Source organism: Salvelinus namaycush, chromosome 23 (genome assembly GCF_016432855.1).
Source record: "Salvelinus namaycush isolate Seneca chromosome 23, SaNama_1.0, whole genome shotgun sequence".
NCBI classification, from domain to species: Eukaryota; Metazoa; Chordata; class Actinopteri; order Salmoniformes; family Salmonidae; genus Salvelinus; species Salvelinus namaycush.
Genome location: NC_052329.1, coordinates 25596512 through 25615586, shown reverse-complemented (window position 1 = coordinate 25615586; position 19075 = coordinate 25596512). Strand labels below are relative to the sequence as shown.

Here is a 19075-nt window from a genome sequence, read left to right as displayed (position 1 = left end):
AAGTGGCATGCAACCATTGGCAGATGCATGCAACGTCTGAGCAGGTGAACACAACCATGATGTGGTTAACCGATACGTAAAAAAACCTATCCAGGTGTTGTAAGATCTGGTAGGCATCAGCAACGTCTGAGCAGAGAAACACACACGTTGAGATGAGTGCGATGCAAGACTCTCACACAGTCACACAGTGTCTACTACAACCTGGTAGCTACAGGACCAAAACAGAGGTTTAGCCTCGAGCTTCAGCGCTCCAGGTTGTTGCGGAAATTGACCCACTACTACTGTTTACTTGGTGCATCTACATCATCTCGCTGAGTCTACCTTTAAACCTAACCTATGACCTGACCCATCACCTATGCATTACTGCCCCGTATTGACAATAAGTGAAATCCCCAAAAACTTTACTAACACATCAATGCCAACAACACATAGGCTACTTTCTGTCCCTAACACGGAAACTAAATAATATACAAATTAAATTAAAATTTAAGTTTTTATAAAACTTAAAAATAAACACAGTATGATCTGAAAACTAACTGAAACTAAACTGAATTTCAAATAAAATCATGAAACTACATAAATAAAAAGACAAACTAAAATAACCTTGGTGTCTTGTCTGGTAGTGGCGTTGGGACTGAGGATGTGTGTGTGTGTAGGGATGGGGGGTTGACTGTTTTGACAGATCTGGTCGTGTTATCTGGCGAGGTAAATCCGCCTAAACCTGGCGCTAATGTCTTGGTGGGGGGATGTGATGGGGTGATGGGGGTGAGAGAGATTAATAAGGAATCGCTCCAAAAGGCTTCAGAGCCGCTAAGATTCTTAACCCAGTTAACCTCCCTTGGCGGTGGAGATGATGGTGAATCTCAAATGTCCTCCCGGAATGTTTGTGTTCACGTAATAGCAGTTATATTGGTTTGATTTAGCTGCAGTATCAATCCCTTCCTGAGGTTTGTAGGTCCGTTTTTTTGGACCAGGGAATGACAGAGAGGTGACATAGAACAGTATGTAGCTAATGTAGGAAATAGATCAAAATGATATTAGTTAGATTTTTCATGACATGAGTTTGAATGTCGGATTACTTTACTGTATTCGTCAATTTCAGAGGCTGCTCTATGATCGCGCAAGGTCCAGGCAGAAGCTTGACCGTAAAGGTTAAACATTCAACCTTTTTAGTTGACTCTCTGGAAAGGAGGTAGGTAGCTGTCAATCCTCCCCTCCCTCTTTCTCCCTTCTTTTCTCTCTCTGATTCTAGAAATGGTGGACCACGTCCGTTTGAGATATTACAACAACGAAGAAGTTACTGCAAACAACAAACACCGTTTTTTCCCCTCAGACATCATTGCACACGCGATAGAAGAGCAGAATATGTGCCGCAATTTTTACCCCACGGAGCTGGAGGCGCCTCACCTCCGTTTCATCAACAAACAAAAAAACACAAATAAAAGGCGCTGGGGCGAACAGTGTCGCTGTTTCTGCTAATGCGGATTGGATCTTTAACACAGACACTCTACACACACAGAGACATAAGAATCTCTCCAGACCTCCCCACACACACACACGCACGCACGCACGCACGCACACACACACACACACACACACACACACACACACACACACACACACACACACACACACACACACACACACACACACACACACACACACACACACACACACACACACACACCTTGAGATCTGGAAATGCTGTACTTCATCATATAAGGGGCTTGCCTTAGGTCAGCAGCAATGACAATGCTTATTCAGATTTACTGCATACAAGTATTCCAGCAGGCTAAAATGACAACAAAGAGTGAACTGTCAAACAAATGATATGCTGCCTACATCAGCTAGAGTAGGTTTGCAGACCTGTAAATCAATATTACCCTGGGCACCAACAGACAGGACAGAGTCAGTGTATTGTGAAGGGACTGCCAAAGTCCTGACAACACCGGAGGTAAACAGATATAACTATTCACGGCTAACACACACACACACACACACAAACACACACTCTAATGCCTTGCCTTGTAAATGCATCAGTCCTAGCCCTTGGCAGTGTGAGGTGTAATATTTCCTTAATGTAATGGGGTTTGATCGGGGGTGTTTGGTGTCCGATAGGCCTGCTGTTTTATTAGCACAACGAGCACTCTGGGGGTCTCCGGTTCATGCTGCCCTGCCCCACCCGAGCTCTCTCAGACACCAGACACACAAGCATGCACACACAAACATTGCTGTTAAAGCTCGTCTGTACAGTCCAAAAGCCACAGGAGGATCCTTAAAAGAGAGAGTGTGTGTGTGTGTGTGTGTGTGTGTGTGTGTGTGTGTGTGTGTGTGTGTGTGTGTGTGTGTGTGTGTGTGTGTGTGTGTGTGTGTGTGTCTGTATGTATGTATGTATGTATGTATGTATGTATGTATGTATGTATGTATGGCAAATGACAGTGGCGGTCCCAGATCCCGGATCTAGATGAAGCGCATTGACGCCACTCACCCCCTCCTCCCATTCCTATCCCACAACCCTCCACACCCTGCCAGTAAATATTCTGCTGTTTCTATGTTGTCGCTGTCTAAACTTCCATGCAAGTATTGAACATTCAGAAGCCAGACCATTCAGCCCTCAACCTGAGCTCATTCAGCTGAATCAGGAAGTATGGAGTTATCAACAGAAGCTGGGACATATTTCCTAAGGCAACCCAAACACTATCAGTGTGAGTACCAAATGGCACACTATTCCTTATATAGTACACTACTTTTAACCAGAGCCCTATGGGTCCTGGTTAAAAGTAGTACACTATATAGGGAATAGGGAGCCATTTGCAACGCAGGCTCATTGTTTCTGAACGTCAAATAGAATTGATTATTCCAAAGATTTGCCATATGGCCTAAAAGCTTTGATATGTGATCCACTCACCCTACTGGGTATTGTTAGGGCTCAGTGAACTACCATCAGTCCCCTGACTACACACAGAGAAAGTCAATGTGAAATATGAACAACATCATACGAGAGGGCTTTTTTTACAATATGGATGTGAAGTCTAAAGAGCTTTCTATGTAATGTTCTAGAAAACACTATCTAGGGAGTAACATCAATCGATATAAAGGTGGACCAGACACTGAGTATAGTATCTAGATTATACACAGTATGATATTTATATTGGATGGCTGATGATTCAGATCATCACAGAGCATAACCATATCCAGTGATATTACATCATCACAGAGCATAACCATATCCAGTGATATTACATCATCACAGAGCATAACCATATCCAGTGATATTACATCATCACAGAGCATAACCATATCCAGTGATATTACATCATCACAGAGCATAACCATATCCAGTGATATTACATCATCACAGAGCATAACCATATCCAGTGATATTACATCATCACAGCGCATAACCATATCCAGTGATATTACATCATCACAGAGCATAACCATATCCAGTGATATTACATCATCACAGAGCATAACCATATCCAGTGATATTACATCACAGAGCATAACCATATCCAGTGATATTACATCACAGAGCATAACCATATCCAGTGATATTACATCATCACAGAGCATAACCATATCCAGTGATATTACATCATCACAGAGCATAACCATATCCAGTGATATTACATCATCACAGAGCATAACCATATCCAGTGATATTACATCATCACAGAGCATAACCATATCCAGTGATATTACATCATCACAGAGCATAACCATATCCAGTGATATTACATCATCACAGAGCATAACCATATCCAGTGATATTACATCATCACAGAGCATAACCATATCCAGTGATATTACATCATCACAGAGCATAACCATATCCAGTGATATTACATCATCACAGAGCATAACCATATCCAGTGATATTACATCACAGAGCATAACCATATCCAGTGATATTACATCACAGAGCATAACCATATCCAGTGATATTACATCATCACAGAGCATAACCATATCCAGTGATATTACATCATCACAGAGCATAACCATATCCAGTGATATGGCTGAGATGAGCCCCCCAATCCAGGTGCCTAGAAACGCAAGCCCACAAATTGCATGCACAAACACCTACTAGTACATACTGACACACACGCACAGACACACACGCTGGATAGCTGCAGAGCTACTGTAGGACAAGTGTGCTATTCATATAGGACCCATGCTGCGGGTGAAAAGGGCTGGCGATTTAACACCCTGATCCACCCCCAACTCCCCTGTTTCTGCTGAAGGGTACCTCACAGCTCTCACCAGACAGCACTGCTGACCTCTGACAGCTCTATCAGGCTCAACACACTCACATACAGATACAATGCACCTCAACAACCACAGCCCATTGTTGAGATAGCTTAGCTGTATTTGAGGTACTAAACTCTAGTCAGACGTGATATCATACTAATATTGCATTTGTCTACCTATTGCAATGCGGTGGTGATTTCAAAACGTTAGAATATGTAGTTATGTAGTTTATTTGCAAGAGTCCCTGTTCACCCACCCCTGGGCTGCTGGTGTTGGTAGAAGGTCTGGCCCTGGGCAGTTCTCTGTGATGAAGACCAGACCTGGGCTCTGCTTCCACTCACACCATGCTCACACTGCATCCAAAGACCAGAACAATCTCACACATACACACGGCTCCAGCCCTGTCAGGCCCTTTACCAACGATAGATTGCATTACACCTCAGAGCGAGAGAGAGAGAATATGCACGCGAGAGAGCGAGAGGAGGGGTTTTTACACAGTGTCTGTCTGGCTGACGTGTCAATGTGAACAGTCATTAACTGAAAAAGGATAACTGGGAAAAGACAAAACATTCCCAGGCAGCCTGGGCCAGGACACAGACCCACTCCCCTGGGCCGGGACACAGACCCACTCCCCTGGGCCAGGACACAGACCCACTCCCCTGGGCCGGGACACAGACCCACTCCCCTGGGCCGGGACACAGACCCACTCCCCTGGGCCGGGACACAGACCCACTCCCCTGGGCCAGGACACAGACCCACTCCCTGGGCCAGGACACAGACCCACTCCCCTGGGCCGGGACACAGACCCCCTCCCTGGCGTTCTCCCTGGGCCGGGACACAGACCCACTCCCCTGGCGTTCTCCCTGGGCCGGGACACAGACCCACTCCCCTGGCGTTCTCCCTGGGCCGGGACACAGACCCACTCCCCTGGCGTTCTCCCTGGGCCGGGACACAGACCCACTCCCCTGGCGTTCTCCCTGGGCCGGGACACAGACCCACTCCCCTGGCGTTCTCCCTGGGCCAGGACACAGACCCACTCCCCTGGCGTTCTCCCTGGGCCGGGACACAGACCCACTCCCCTGGCGTTCTCCCTGGGCCGGGACACAGACCCACCCCCCTGGCGTTCTCCCTGGGCCAGGACACAGACCCACTCCCCTGGCGTTCTCCCTGGGCCGGGACACAGACCGACTCCCCTGGCGTTCTCCCTGGAATTTCATATCCACAGGAGTGCTGGCCCAGGCCATAAAGCAGAAGTTCGACTTTACAAGGCTGCTCCTTTCTGTTTGAAAACAGAGTCAGCAGCACAATAATGTCACGCTACAGCAGTAAATGTCAGGAGGCCAATTTTCACCATGGTTGCAACTCAAATGGCACCCTATTTCCCTATATAGTGTACTCTTTTTTGACCACAGCCCTATGGGCCCTGGTCAAAAGTAGTACTATGTAGGGAATAGGGTGCCATTTGGGACACAAGCCATGTCTCTCCTACAGAGCGTTAGTCTGTCTGGCCAGTCTCATATTAGCTGGTACCAACATCGCTGATGGGAGAAGAAACACCCTGAGATCAAGTCCTGCTATGAATCACAAGAAAGCTTTTGTGAGAAAAGCTTGGTCTCTCTTAAACATCACTCTTTTAACGCAATATAAATGTTTATATGCAGCCCCCTGCGCGCGCACACACACACACACACACACACACACACACACACACACACACACACACACACACACACACACACACACACACACACACACACACACACACACACACACACACACACACCAAATCGTATTGGTCACATACACATATTTAGCAGATGTTATTGCGGGTGTAGTGAAATGCTTGTGTTCCTAGCTCCAACAGTGCTGTAGTATCTAACAATTCACAACTATACACACATCTAAAAAGTAAAATAATATTAGGACGATCAATGTCAGAGTCCGGAATATAGATGTATATAATCTAAAAGTAAAAGAATGGAATTAAGAAATATATAAATATTAAGACGAGCAATGTCGGAATGGCATTAATTAACTACAATACAGCAGAATGTAATACAGTATATACATATGAGATGAGTAAAGCAGTACGTAAACATGATTAAAGTGGAACACTAGTCTCACACACACAGACACAGACAGATGAGACGGTCCATCCATTCACGTAACAACCCTGAAAAATGCCACAAATTCCACTGGTTAAACTTCAAAGTGAAGTGTTCTCTGGAAATGAATGGAGAGAGAGCTAAGCTCACTCCTTACTGCTAGTAAGAGTTTCTACTTTGATATGAATTAACAAAGAAAGGAACATCTGATGTGAGTTAGCCCACTGACTGCTGCATGTCTCCTCCTTCAGAGGAGAGATTCACTGGTCTGAACACTCCCTCCTGTTTGATCCTAGAGGACTACAATTACCAGGAATGCGCCCTATTCACTACATGTTGTACAACGTTTGACCAGAGCACTACATAGGGAATCGTGTGCCATTTGGGATGCAGCCGTTATGCTAGGAGAATGTACCGTCTGTTTCCTATTGCTCTGTGGCCTCGGCCAACGGAGATTTATGCTGGTCATCAGAACGATGTAGAGGATAATTATTATTTAAACTAATGTCGCCGTAATTCAGACAAGACCAAACACAAACCATCCTCTCTGGGAACCAACTCTGGCATATTTCACTATTTGAGACGACTGTGCAACAGGGAGTGTTGCATAGAGAATTCATTTTGTCTCACCGTTTGGTAAGAAAGATAACAACAATAGGTTGGGCGTACATACTGTAGAGGTTCTACAAAGCAAGATAAACGAATGCACCTAGGTGATAAGTACTGGCATTTACCTTAGTGTTTTTCTCATACAGAAACATCAGGGAGAGAGAGGGGAAAAAAACTCCCCACAAAATGTTGACGATTTTCAAGGCAAAACCCAGTTTACACTCCTCCATACACACACTGTAAACTCCTACACACACACTGTAAACTCCTACACACACGCACAGTACACTCCTCCACACAGACACCATCTAACTAATGGCTCTGGTTTGGTAGGAGGAAAAGTGGCCCAGACTCCAAACACCTCTCCTCTAGACAGTGAGAGTGACGGAACAGTAAAGGGAGGGATAGAGGGAGACATGGGAGGATTACCGGTAGGAGGTGAAGTCTCCTCTGACTCACACAGCTCTTGCTCTCTCTCTCTCTCTCACACACACACACACACACACACACACACACACACACACACACACACACACACACACACACACACACACACACACACACACACACACACACACACACACACACACACACACACACACACACACAAGGGATCAGCGCCTCAGACAGTGGAATTTTTCTGAGTGGATCCTGAAGTGTGTGTGTGTGTGTGTGCCTAGACTGGCCCACTCTGTCTAGCCTGAGTCAATGGTGGGCTTAGCCCCCATCCAAGACAGGGACCAACACACTAACTCACAGACAGATACTGCCTGCCCCCACACACACAATCACAAAACAAACAGACACTTTAAGCCCCCAGTCAGGTGGGGGTATGGAGGGGAGTACTTCAGTAGCAGTGAGTGTAAACCAGCCATAGTACTAACCAAACAGTGGGAGTTGATGACATGTTAGATATATGAGTGGTTTTCTTTAGCAGTGTGTGCAGTGTGTGTGTGGACTTCACCTCTACTTCCTAAGAGCTCAATCTCTCCCCAGCCTCCTCTCCTCATCCTCCTCCACTCCTCATCTCATCTTCCTCTCCTCATCTCATCTTCCTCTCCTCATCTCATCTCCCTCTCCTCATCCTCTTCTTCCTCTCCTCATCTTCCTCATCCTCCTATCCACGATTGACTGATTTGCAGTGAGTAAGTCTGCCCATCACTCCCCTCTTTCACATGGTGCAGCAGGTAGCCTTGTGGTTAGAGCGTTGGGCCAGTAACCGAAAGGTTGCTAGATCGAATCCCTGAGCTGACAAGGTAAAAATCTGTCGTTCTGCCCCTGAACAAGGCAGTTAATCCACTGTTCCTAGGCCGTCATTGTAAATAAGAATTTGTTCTTAACTGACTTGCCTAGTTAAATAAAGGTTAAGCAAATGTTACAAATTTAAATGAAGAGACTTAGGGTGCCAGCTCTTGCTCACACAGTTTGAGTCTCCCAGCGCTTAAACCACTGCTTGTGTGTCCACTGCAGCCTGTGGGACAGACCTGTCCGCTCACACCTCACACACGTGGCACTGTTTGGGTGGTCCACACACACAAATCCCAGGCTAATCAGTAGAACACTCCACGTGGTGACAGTTTCACCCCATGGGGGATGACGACCACAGGCACAGTTGGTCCACAGGTGTGTGTGTGTCTGCCAAAGGAGGTTGAGAGGGTGTAGTACTCATATGTCAAATATATCTTTAACACCTCATCACCTTAGATCTCTCTGGGGCTTTCACTTGATGAAGAAATAAAAACACACACCACAGGCCAGACAGTGCTTCAAATGTAGAAATTGCAGGGTTTCAAAGAGAGCAAAAGTAACTTATTGTTTTAGCACAGGCTCTTACTGGACAGCTTAGTAAATCGGGTAAACTTGTGCCCTGCCACCCGACCTGTGTGGATCCAACATGGCACCGCCAGCCGAGAGTGACAACATGCCACAAGACTAGCCAGACCACCTAGAACTGGACTGGGAAGCCACGGCACAGTGTGTGAAGGCTTTGATTATTATAACTGCCCTCCCTGCCATAGCTACATTTAAGCATTCCCATAAAGTGAAGCAGAAATAAGACTTGGGAATGACCTGGCCTGAGGGGACAGAGAATGTGTGTGAATGAGTGGGGAGGGGGGTTGTGTGTGTGTTAGAGTTCCTCTTAGTGGTCAGAGCTGTCGCACAGTCCAGGGATAATAATAGGATGTGTAACGCTCAGCTCACTGGGGTAAAGCTGGACTTCCCCACGTTTCCCTCCACTTGCTCGCTGGTGACACTAGTATCATGTTTTACCCTCCTCTTCCCTCCATTCCCTCCCTCCCTCCCTCCCTCCCTCCCTTGCGTATTCACAGGACTTATATGTATACAAAAAAACAACAACAATTTCAGGCTACCCCAAATTCGGACAGTTCCCATGGAAACTGCACATTCCTTGTTTATCTTCAATTATAAATAACTTTGGGAAGAGAGGGATCAATACTTTCCCTAAGACCAAATGAAGGGAAAATAGAGAGAAAGAGGAAGAGCGAACGAAGGAAGAAGGGGAAAAAAGCGTGAGAAATTTGACGACATTTGACATCTCTCAGTGACAGGTCCCAGCGTGTCTTTCCCATGGCCTTTTATACAGTAGCTGGGTCCTGCTGTATAACTAACTGCTCCACTGTTTTAACACTGACCCCAAAATGGCTGCCAAGGAGCCTCACCAAGGCTGAAGTCTGCACTGTAAAACAGGGCTCAGGAGAGAAACTGGGAGCTTTGTACTGTACAGTATAAAGATTTAAATCCAGGCATCAAAAAGGAAAATCAAGGTCACCAGTCCTAGGCTGTGTACCAAATGGCACCCTAAGCTCTATGAGTCCTGGTCAAAAGTAGTCCACTATGTAGGGAATAGGTTTCCATTTGTGACGCAGTCCTAGTGCTTGCCTTGGCTCCCTCTTTTCAAAGGATTTCCTTATGGTTTCTGTAAGAGATTCACGGCGGCCATCTTTCAGCCGTCATCAGAAGCTATCCTTACCACAGGACTGGAAGCTATAACTGACTTTCGACGGAAAGAAAAAGTTGTCAAAACACAATTAAATGCAAAAATATGGAGAGAGCGAGAATGAGAGACAATGAGAATGTTGGCAAGCTATAAGATAACATCACAGGCTTTCCTTGCCCTAAAATAGGAAAGAATAACAGTGAAACCATCACTTTCAGACGGCGATTTGGAGGGGAAATTATGTGGATCAGTGACCCTGCCTGCATCCCAAATTGCACCCTATTCCCTATATAGTGCACTACTTTTGACCAGATCCCTTTAAGTAGTGCACTATGTAGGGAATAGGGTGCCATTTGAAGGTTGTAGTCAAAACACAACAAATCCCTTCTTTGCTGTCCCAATGAGGGATGGCCAAATTAAAATCAGATAAAGAATCAAGAAAAAATAAATATATTGTGGAAACTGGTATGTAATAATTAGAAAAAGACAAAAATATAATTGATAAATAGTTTTAGTAAAATTAAGTGAGTTTTTAGAACATAATGAGTGATGGACTTGAATGTGAATTTTCTTACCTCAGAGTATTCATAGGATCTTTATATTGGCTAACTAAATACTAATCAACTTGGACTTTAACAACAGTTCAACAACACACATGGTTTCTTGTGGTCTGTAATACGCAATAACAACTACATAACAATTCAACGATCCACACAGTTCTCAGCCAGGTCAGTGGATTTTGCTTCCTCAGTGGTGCTGTGAACCAACAGATACCCTGTAAAACTCCTGTCAGTCCATCCCTCTCCTTCTCCCTCTGCTACCTCCCTCCAGTACTGGAAAGATGATATTCTCTCTCTCTTATTTCACAGGAAATGTAATAAAGAGAGGAGCATGGAGGAGAGGCAGGGGGTTAACTGTTCAAATAATCCCTAGTACAGGAGACAGGGCTGGAGATAGGACACAGGGCTGGGGGATAGTGCTAGGACAGTGCAGGAGACAGGGCTGGGGGATAGTGCTAGTTCAGTACAGGACACAGGGTTGGGGGATAGTGCTAGGACAGTACAGGACACAGGGCTGGGGGATAGTGCTAGTTCAGTACAGGAGACAGGGCTGGGGGATAGTGCTAGTTCAGTACAGGACACAGGGCTGGGGGATAGTGCTAGTTCAGTACAGGAGACAGGGCTGGGGGATAGTGCTAGTTCAGTACAGGAGACAGGGCTGGGGGATAGTGCTAGGACAGTACAGGAGACAGGGCTGGGGGATAGTGCTAGGACAGTACAGGAGACAGGGTTGGAGAAAGGAGACAGGGCTGGGGGATAGTGCTAGTTCAGTACAGGAGACAGGGCTGGGGGATAGTGCTAGTTCAGTATAGGACACAGGGCTGGGGGATAGTGCTAGTTCAGTACAGGACACAGGGCTGGGGGATAGTGCTAGTTCAGTACAGGACACAGGGCTGGGGGATAGTGCTAGTTCAGTACAGGACACAGGGCTGGGGGATAGTGCTAGGACAGTACAGGACACAGGGCTGGGGGATAGTGCTAGGACAGTACAGGACACAGGGCTGGGGGATAGTGCTAGGACAGTACAGGACACAGGGCTGGGGGATAGTGCTAGTTCAGTACAGGACACAGGGCTGGGGGATAGTGCTAGGACAGTACAGGAGACAGGGTTGGAGAAAGGAGACAGGGCTGGGGGATAGTGCTAGTTCAGTACAGGACACAGGGCTGGGGGATAGTGCTAGTTCAGTACAGGAGACAGGGCTGGGGGATAGTGCTAGTTCAGTACAGGACACAGGGCTGGGGGATAGTGCTAGTTCAGTACAGGACACAGGGCTGGGGGATAGTGCTAGTTCAGTACAGGACACAGGGCTGGGGGATAGTGCTAGTTCAGTACAGGAGACAGGGCTGGGGGATAGTGCTAGTTCAGTACAGGACACAGGGCTGGGGGATAGTGCTAGTTCAGTACAGGACACAGGGCTGGGGGATAGTGCTAGTTCAGTACAGGAGACAGGGCTGGGGGATAGTGCTAGTTCAGTACAGGACACAGGGCTGGGGGATAGTGCTAGTTCAGTACAGGACACAGGGCTGGGGGATAGTGCTAGTTCAGTACAGGACACAGGGCTGGGGGATAGTGCTAGTTCAGTACAGGACACAGGGCTGGGGGATAGTGCTAGTTCAGTACAGGAGACAGGGCTGGGGGATAGTGCTAGTTCAGTACAGGAGACAGGGCTGGGGGATAGTGCTAGTTCAGTACAGGACACAGGGCTGGGGGATAGTGCTAGTTCAGTACAGGACACAGGGCTGGGGGATAGTGCTAGTTCAGTACAGGAGACAGGGCTGGGGGATAGTGCTAGTTCAGTACAGGAGACAGGGCTGGGGGATAGTGCTAGTTCAGTACAGGACACAGGGCTGGGGGATAGTGCTAGTTCAGTACAGGACACAGGACTGGGGGATAGTGCTAGTTCAGTACAGGACACAGGGCTGGGGGATAGTGCTAGTTCAGTACAGGACACAGGGCTGGGGGATAGTGCTAGTTCAGTACAGGAGACAGGGCTGGGGGATAGTGCTAGTTCAGTACAGGACACAGGGCTGGGGGATAGTGCTAGTTCAGTACAGGAGACAGGGCTGGGGGATAGTGCTAGTTCAGTACAGGAGACAGGGCTGGGGGATAGTGCTAGTTCAGTACAGGAGACAGGGCTGGGGGATAGTGCTAGGACAGTACAGGACACAGGGCTGGGGGATAGTGCTAGTTCAGTACAGGAGACAGGGCTGGGGGATAGTGCTAGTTCAGTACAGGAGACAGGGCTGGGGGATAGTGCTAGTTCAGTACAGGACACAGGGCTGGGGGATAGTGCTAGTTCAGTACAGGAGACAGGGCTGGGGGATAGTGCTAGGACAGTACAGGACACAGGGCTGGGGGATAGTGCTAGGACAGTACAGGAGACAGGGCTGGGGGATAGTGCTAGGACAGTACAGGAGACAGGGTTGGAGAAAGGAGACAGGGCTGGGGGATAGTGCTAGTTCAGTACAGGAGACAGGGCTGGGGGATAGTGCTAGTTCAGTACAGGACACAGGGCTGGGGGATAGTGCTAGTTCAGTACAGGAGACAGGGCTGGGGGATAGTGCTAGTTCAGTACAGGACACATGGCTGGGGGATAGTGCTAGTTCAGTACAGGACACAGGGCTGGGGGATAGTGCTAGTTCAGTACAGGACACAGGGCTGGGGGATAGTGCTAGTTCAGTACAGGAGACAGGGCTGGGGGATAGTGCTAGGACAGTACAGGAGACAGGGTTGGGGGATAGTGCTAGTTCAGTACAGGACACAGGGCTGGGGGATAGTGCTAGGACAGTACAGGAGACAGGGTTGGGGGATAGTGCTAGTTCAGTACAGGACACAGGGCTGGGGGATAGTGCTAGGACAGTACAGGAGACAGGGTTGGGGGATAGTGCTAGGACAGTACAGGAGACAGGGCTGGGGGATAGTGCTAGGACAGTACAGGAGACAGGGTTGGAGAAAGGAGACAGGGCTGGGGGATAGTGCTAGGACAGTACAGGAGACAGGGCTGGGGGATAGTGCTAGTTCAGTACAGGAGACAGGGCTGGGGGATAGTGCTAGGACAGTACAGGAGACAGGGCTGGGGGATAGTGCTAGGACAGTACAGGAGACAGGGTTGGAGAAAGGAGACAGGGCTGGGGGATAGTGCTAGGACAGTACAGGAGACAGGGCTGGGGGATAGTGCTAAAACAGTGGATAGGTGATAGGTTAGCAGCGCTGGTCTAGGCCTGGGCCTGGGCCCAGCGGTAGAGGTAGGTCTGGATCAGGATCTAGGTGAACTGCAGTGCTACAGTAGGTCTGAGACATTAACCAGAGGAGTCTGTGGTGCAGTGGAGAGGTCCAGCTGTCTCTCTCTCTCCTTCCTCCTCTCTCTGTAATCTGCTCTGATTTATAGTATCTCTCTTCCTGCCTCTCTGGTGCTGGGGAGGGCCTCCCTGCCTGAGACAGCCTGGCGTCCCCCCGACACACACACAAACACGCGCTCAAGTCCAGTACTCATATACTGTGGTGCAGTAATCCTATGCCTGCAGGCACATACAAACACCTCTCACCTATTAACTATTGCTGTAAATATAGTATTCTACCCTACGTATTCTACAGATATACTACATATTCTATCCATATACTGTATTCTAGTCAAGGCCTATCCTACTTAACTATTGCTGTACATATACTACGTATTCTACAGATATACTACATATGCTATCCATATACTGTCCATAATGTCTATACATCCCATCATATACATCTATATTCCGGACTCTGACATTGATCGTCCTAATATTTATTTTACTTTTTAGATGTGTGTATTGTTGTGTATTGTTAAATACTATTGCACTGTTGGAGTTAGGAACACAAGCATTTTGCTACTCCTGCAATAACATCTGCTAAATATGTGACTGCGACCAATAAGATTTGATTTGGAGGGGAGAGCGCACACACAGCCCACATGACCTTGTGACAGTAGAGTCCACATCCATCTCTTCGGGGTTGTGAAATATGGTTTGATAAATGGGAGAAGATTCCTGCTATCTCTTCACGTTGACACAGCAGATATGGGCCCACACCATTCATTCACTAGCATCATGTGTAAAGACATAGCGACAGCATACCAGTGTAGGAAAGTCTAATCATAATACCACTGGCCCTTTCTAACTCCTGTCTAATCCTACAGTGAGAAAACACAGTGCAAGTCCACAAAGATACCACATGACCAATGACTTGACCAAAACACAAACCAGTGCCTTCAGTGTTTCCCCTAGCATTACTTAGGTTGGATGGACCAACTAGCAATTTACATGCTCGCTCGCTCACTCGCTCACTCACTCACTCACTCACTCACTCACTCACTCACTCACTCACTCACTCACTCACTCACTCACTCACTCACTCACTCACTCACTCACTCACTCACTCACTCACTCACTCACTCACTCACTCACTCACTCACTCACCAGAACACTGTGTGCTACCTGTGTGATTAGAGTATGAGTGACATCAGATAGAGTGCTAGTAGGAGGTGGGGAACAGAACATTTCGGAGGGTAAACATTGTTCTAACCCCAGGTAGTGCGTCTGGGATGTAGTATACGAGAGAATGGGTAACAAATGACACCCTATACCCTTTATAGTGCACTACTTTTGACCAGGGCCCTGGTCTAAAGAAGTGCACTATATAGGGAAAAGGGTGCCATTTGGGAGGTAGTCAAGGTGGTATCTGCTACTGGCATTTAATTGTCTCTCGGAGGAGCGGCAGTCATGACTCAGCCTTTCAAATGAAATAGGCGACATCATAAAAGCAGAGCTGGGGGGTCAGGCAAAGTTCAGACCTTGGAGACACACACGCATAGACAGATGCACAGAAGCTGACGCGCACACACACACGCACACACACACGCTTGCAGATGCAAATACACAAATACTATGCATGCAGACAAAGACACACCCTCTCCCTGCCTACTTCCCCTTGCCTCAACTACTACTACTGGGTGAGCTGGGCTACATTTCATTTTAAAAAGTTATCCTCTCTCTTCTGTCTTTGTTGATTTCAAACCACTGGGTAGGTATAAGCAACATCTGCACCTCGTTTCCACCATGCTGATTTCAACTATCCCGTCCTGTGTGATTTGTGAAGGGGAAGAGAACAAGGAGTAGTAGGGAGGGGAGGGGATACACTTTTGGAATGAAACAGCCCAAGGCTTTGAAAAATAAGTGCTCCTATCTCCGCTGTTCTGGCACACAAGAATTAGTGTGTGAAAGTGACCTGCTCTCTTAACAGTCATATTCTCAGGCAGAGGGAGGAGAGGGACGGAGGGAGGGGGGAGGAGAGCAGAGATGGATGGAGGGAGGGGGGAGGAGAGAAGAGAGGGATGGAGGGAGGGGGGAGGAGAGGGATGGAGGGAGGGATGGAGGGAGGGGGATTGATGGAGGGCCAGTGTAGTAGCCAGAGTACAACCTGAGCCTAATTTTAATCTCTCTCCATCTCTTTTTCTCGCTCTGTCGCTCACAGAAAGAAAGACCCTGATCGGTGGGAAGCTGAATAGGGGGCCTGACCTGAGGCAGGAAGAGAGCCGTGCATGTGTTTCCGGGGGTCCCGTGGGAGTACAGCCTGGTAAGACATTGCGTTCCCACCCTGCGGCAATCCCCTCTGTCACTCAGTTTGCCCTCCATCCCTGGCCCCTCCCCTCACCCCGGCCTCCCAAACCCAGGCCAGAGGGTCCAGGCTTTTCTCAGGGCTTTGCCCAGCTTCCAACAATATTTCTCGCTCTCTCTCTCCTCATTCACTTTCTCCAACTTTCTTATCTCTGTCACACCACCCACCTCAGCTTCTTGCCTTTCCCAGGGCTGGTCCTGGTCCTCCTTGGGTATCACCTCTCTTTGACCAGATCTCGTTAATGAGAGAAGCCCTAGAGGACTGCTCTGCCCACATACACTGCCTGGACCCAGGTGGAACAGCCTCTAACAGCCACCCAACACCCAGACAATCAATGTGTGTGTACACCGGCGTGTGCAAGAATGTGTGTAAGACTGAATCACCTGCATAGTGTGTGTGTAGCAGAGTAAGTGTGTTCGGGGAGGGTCTGGTGAGGAATTAATTGCCACGTGTGACACCCTAGGTGTCGGGACAGATACTGCTTTTGCCACGGCAGACCCTCTTAGGCGAGGTGTGTGTGTTGATGTGAGGAGAGTGGAGGAGACAGTGGGACAGCTAGCCAAGCCGGCCAGACCAGAGGTGTCACAAACACTTTCTCTCCTTTAATTAGAGAGCTGCACTCATGCCAGCAGAAGCAGCTAGACGCCAAACACACACTACTGTGTGTGTGTGTGTGTAAACATGTGTGAGCAGACAGATGCAGAAAGGTCAGGTAGAGCCTCATGCTCTTCAAACCAGGAACACATCAGTACTCAAACAGTGGTCCATGTGTGTGTAAGCTGTATATTTAAGCAATAAGGCCAGTTCCTGGATTCAGCCATAAGCTGTGGTATATTGGCCATATATCACAAACCCCTGAGGTGCCTTATTGCTATTATAAACGGGTTATCAACGTAATTAGAGCAGTAAAAATACATGTTTTGTCATACCTGTGGTATACGTTCTGATATACCACGGCTATCAGCCAATCGGCATTCAGGTCTCGAACCACGCATATTATAATATGCAATATATTGCGATACACAATTAGACTAAGGGAGAGAGAAATCCACACCAATCCTAGAGTAGAGTGACTGACTGGTGTGATGTGTGTGATTTATCCCCTGTTACCACTGGTTCCCCCTGGACTCTCCCTGTGAGAAATGTCCCCCGGTGGCCCCCATAGCAGAGGAGAAATGGCTAACTGTGGCTGCTTCCCTATGGGCCAGGTTAAAAGTAGCACACTATATAGGGAATAGGGTGCCATTTGGGAAACAGCCTGTGGCACAGGAACCAGGGCTGAAGTTTGGTTCTCAGGCTAGCCTCTGTTTACCCTGGGCTATTTCAGGGAGCCAACCCTGTTGCCCTCTGAGCCCTATCCTACCCCCTCCCTTCCTCCTCCTCTCTTCTCACCCCTCCCTCTCCTCTCATCCTCTTCCTTCTTGCTCACTCTCCCTCCCTACCTCCCCCTTTCCTCTCTGGAGGCCTGGGTTATGTGAACGGCCAGGGAATGGTGAGAAAGAGGAGGAGAATTGACGAAGACGAAGGGGAGGAGAGAGAGGGAGAGAAAGAGAGTACCAAGTATGCTGCTGAGTATCCCCAGGGGGTCTACAGTCATCACATTCCCTACAGGCTGTATAGCTGCAGTGTGTGTGTGTGTGTGTGTGTGTGTGTGTGTGTGTGTGTGTGTGTGTGTGTGTGTGTGTGTGTGTGTGTGTGTGTGTGTGTGTGTCAGAGCAGGGGCCAAGTCTCACACTTGTGCTTCCTGACCTGGCAGTCATTCACAGAGACCCCACTAAGTGCTACTTCCTATATGCTCGGTCTTTCATAACAATCTTAGCACGTCCACTTCCTCCACTAAACACACAGCTAGACCCCTGAGTCAGCCTGACCAAGTTACTCTGCAACCCTTCTCCCCCCCCCCCCCCACACACACACACACACACACACAAACACACGGAAATACCCTCTCGTAGTCTGTTGACTGATTTAGATTTTGCTCTCCCACTCTCCCTCTCTTCCTCTCTCTATCCTTTGTTTACCTTTTTCTCCCCAGCTGTTTTCTCCATCTTTATCCTTCACTCTCTCTCCCGCTCTCTTTTATGTGTGGCCTATGTTTGGCTCCCATCTCTAACTGACCCTCTAAACAAACCCATGTTAATGTGTTGTAATCTCGACCCTAGACAGCCTCACATGAAAGGAACATGTCTGTATCCCAAATTGCACACTATTCCCTATTCCAAGGCCCATTGGGCTCTGGCCAAAGGCAGTGCACTATATAGGGAATAGGGTGTCACTTGGGACATAGACCAGATTTCATTGGACCTAAGCACTTAGTGTAGAAAAATCTCCATCCACTCCTCAACAGGTCCTGGAGTATCAGTTTACTGAGCGGTGGATAGATAGTGGAGAGGAGAAATCTAGTTAAGGGGTTCCATGTTGCTGTTGGTTGATCAAAGTGAACCAGGGCCTTTGTTACTAATTGTGTGATATTCTAGTGGAGTGGTTTTAGAGACGACATCCCCATATGGAGCCGGGCCTTAATGGGGTGGCCATCAAATTGGTTCCCTCGTGTTTTTCTGATGCTCAGATCCCTGAGAGGTTAGGAGGAGAGAGGGACGCTGTGAGGCTTTAAAGGTGCATTCTGTATCTTACATTTCTGGTCAAACGTGTGTCCCTTTTGGCAAATGAAGAGAGAAGAGGAGAGGTTGAAGACAAGAAGAGAGAAGAGGACAGTAGAGCAGAGGAGAAGAGAGGAGAGAAGTTGAAGACCAGAGGAAAGGGAAAAAGAGGAGACAAGTCCTTGCAGAGTTAACTTATGTCCAATGTCCCTTACCAGGTAACACACAGAAGAGACATTAATAAGCTCTCCCAGAGACATGAAACAGGAGTGCCAGATCTCTAGTCAATGTCAGAGACTTCTGACAGCCCCCCTAAAACAACAACCACATCTGACTAACAC

General features: G+C 47.8%; 1 protein-coding gene across 1 annotated transcript in view; it reads right to left on the bottom strand.

The window, feature by feature from the left end:
• Window positions 1-4502: 4502 nt before the first annotated feature.
• Window positions 4503-19075, bottom strand: part of LOC120018570 (breast carcinoma-amplified sequence 3-like) — a 163821-nt gene continuing 149248 nt past the window's right edge. Inside the window, exons 21-22 of the mRNA XM_038961784.1 lie at window positions 4858-5533; window positions 4503-4607 (exon numbers count right to left, since the gene is read on the bottom strand). Of these exons, the coding sequence (XP_038817712.1) occupies window positions 4503-4607; window positions 4858-5533 (781 nt within the window). The remainder of the gene's footprint in view (window positions 4608-4857; window positions 5534-19075) is intronic.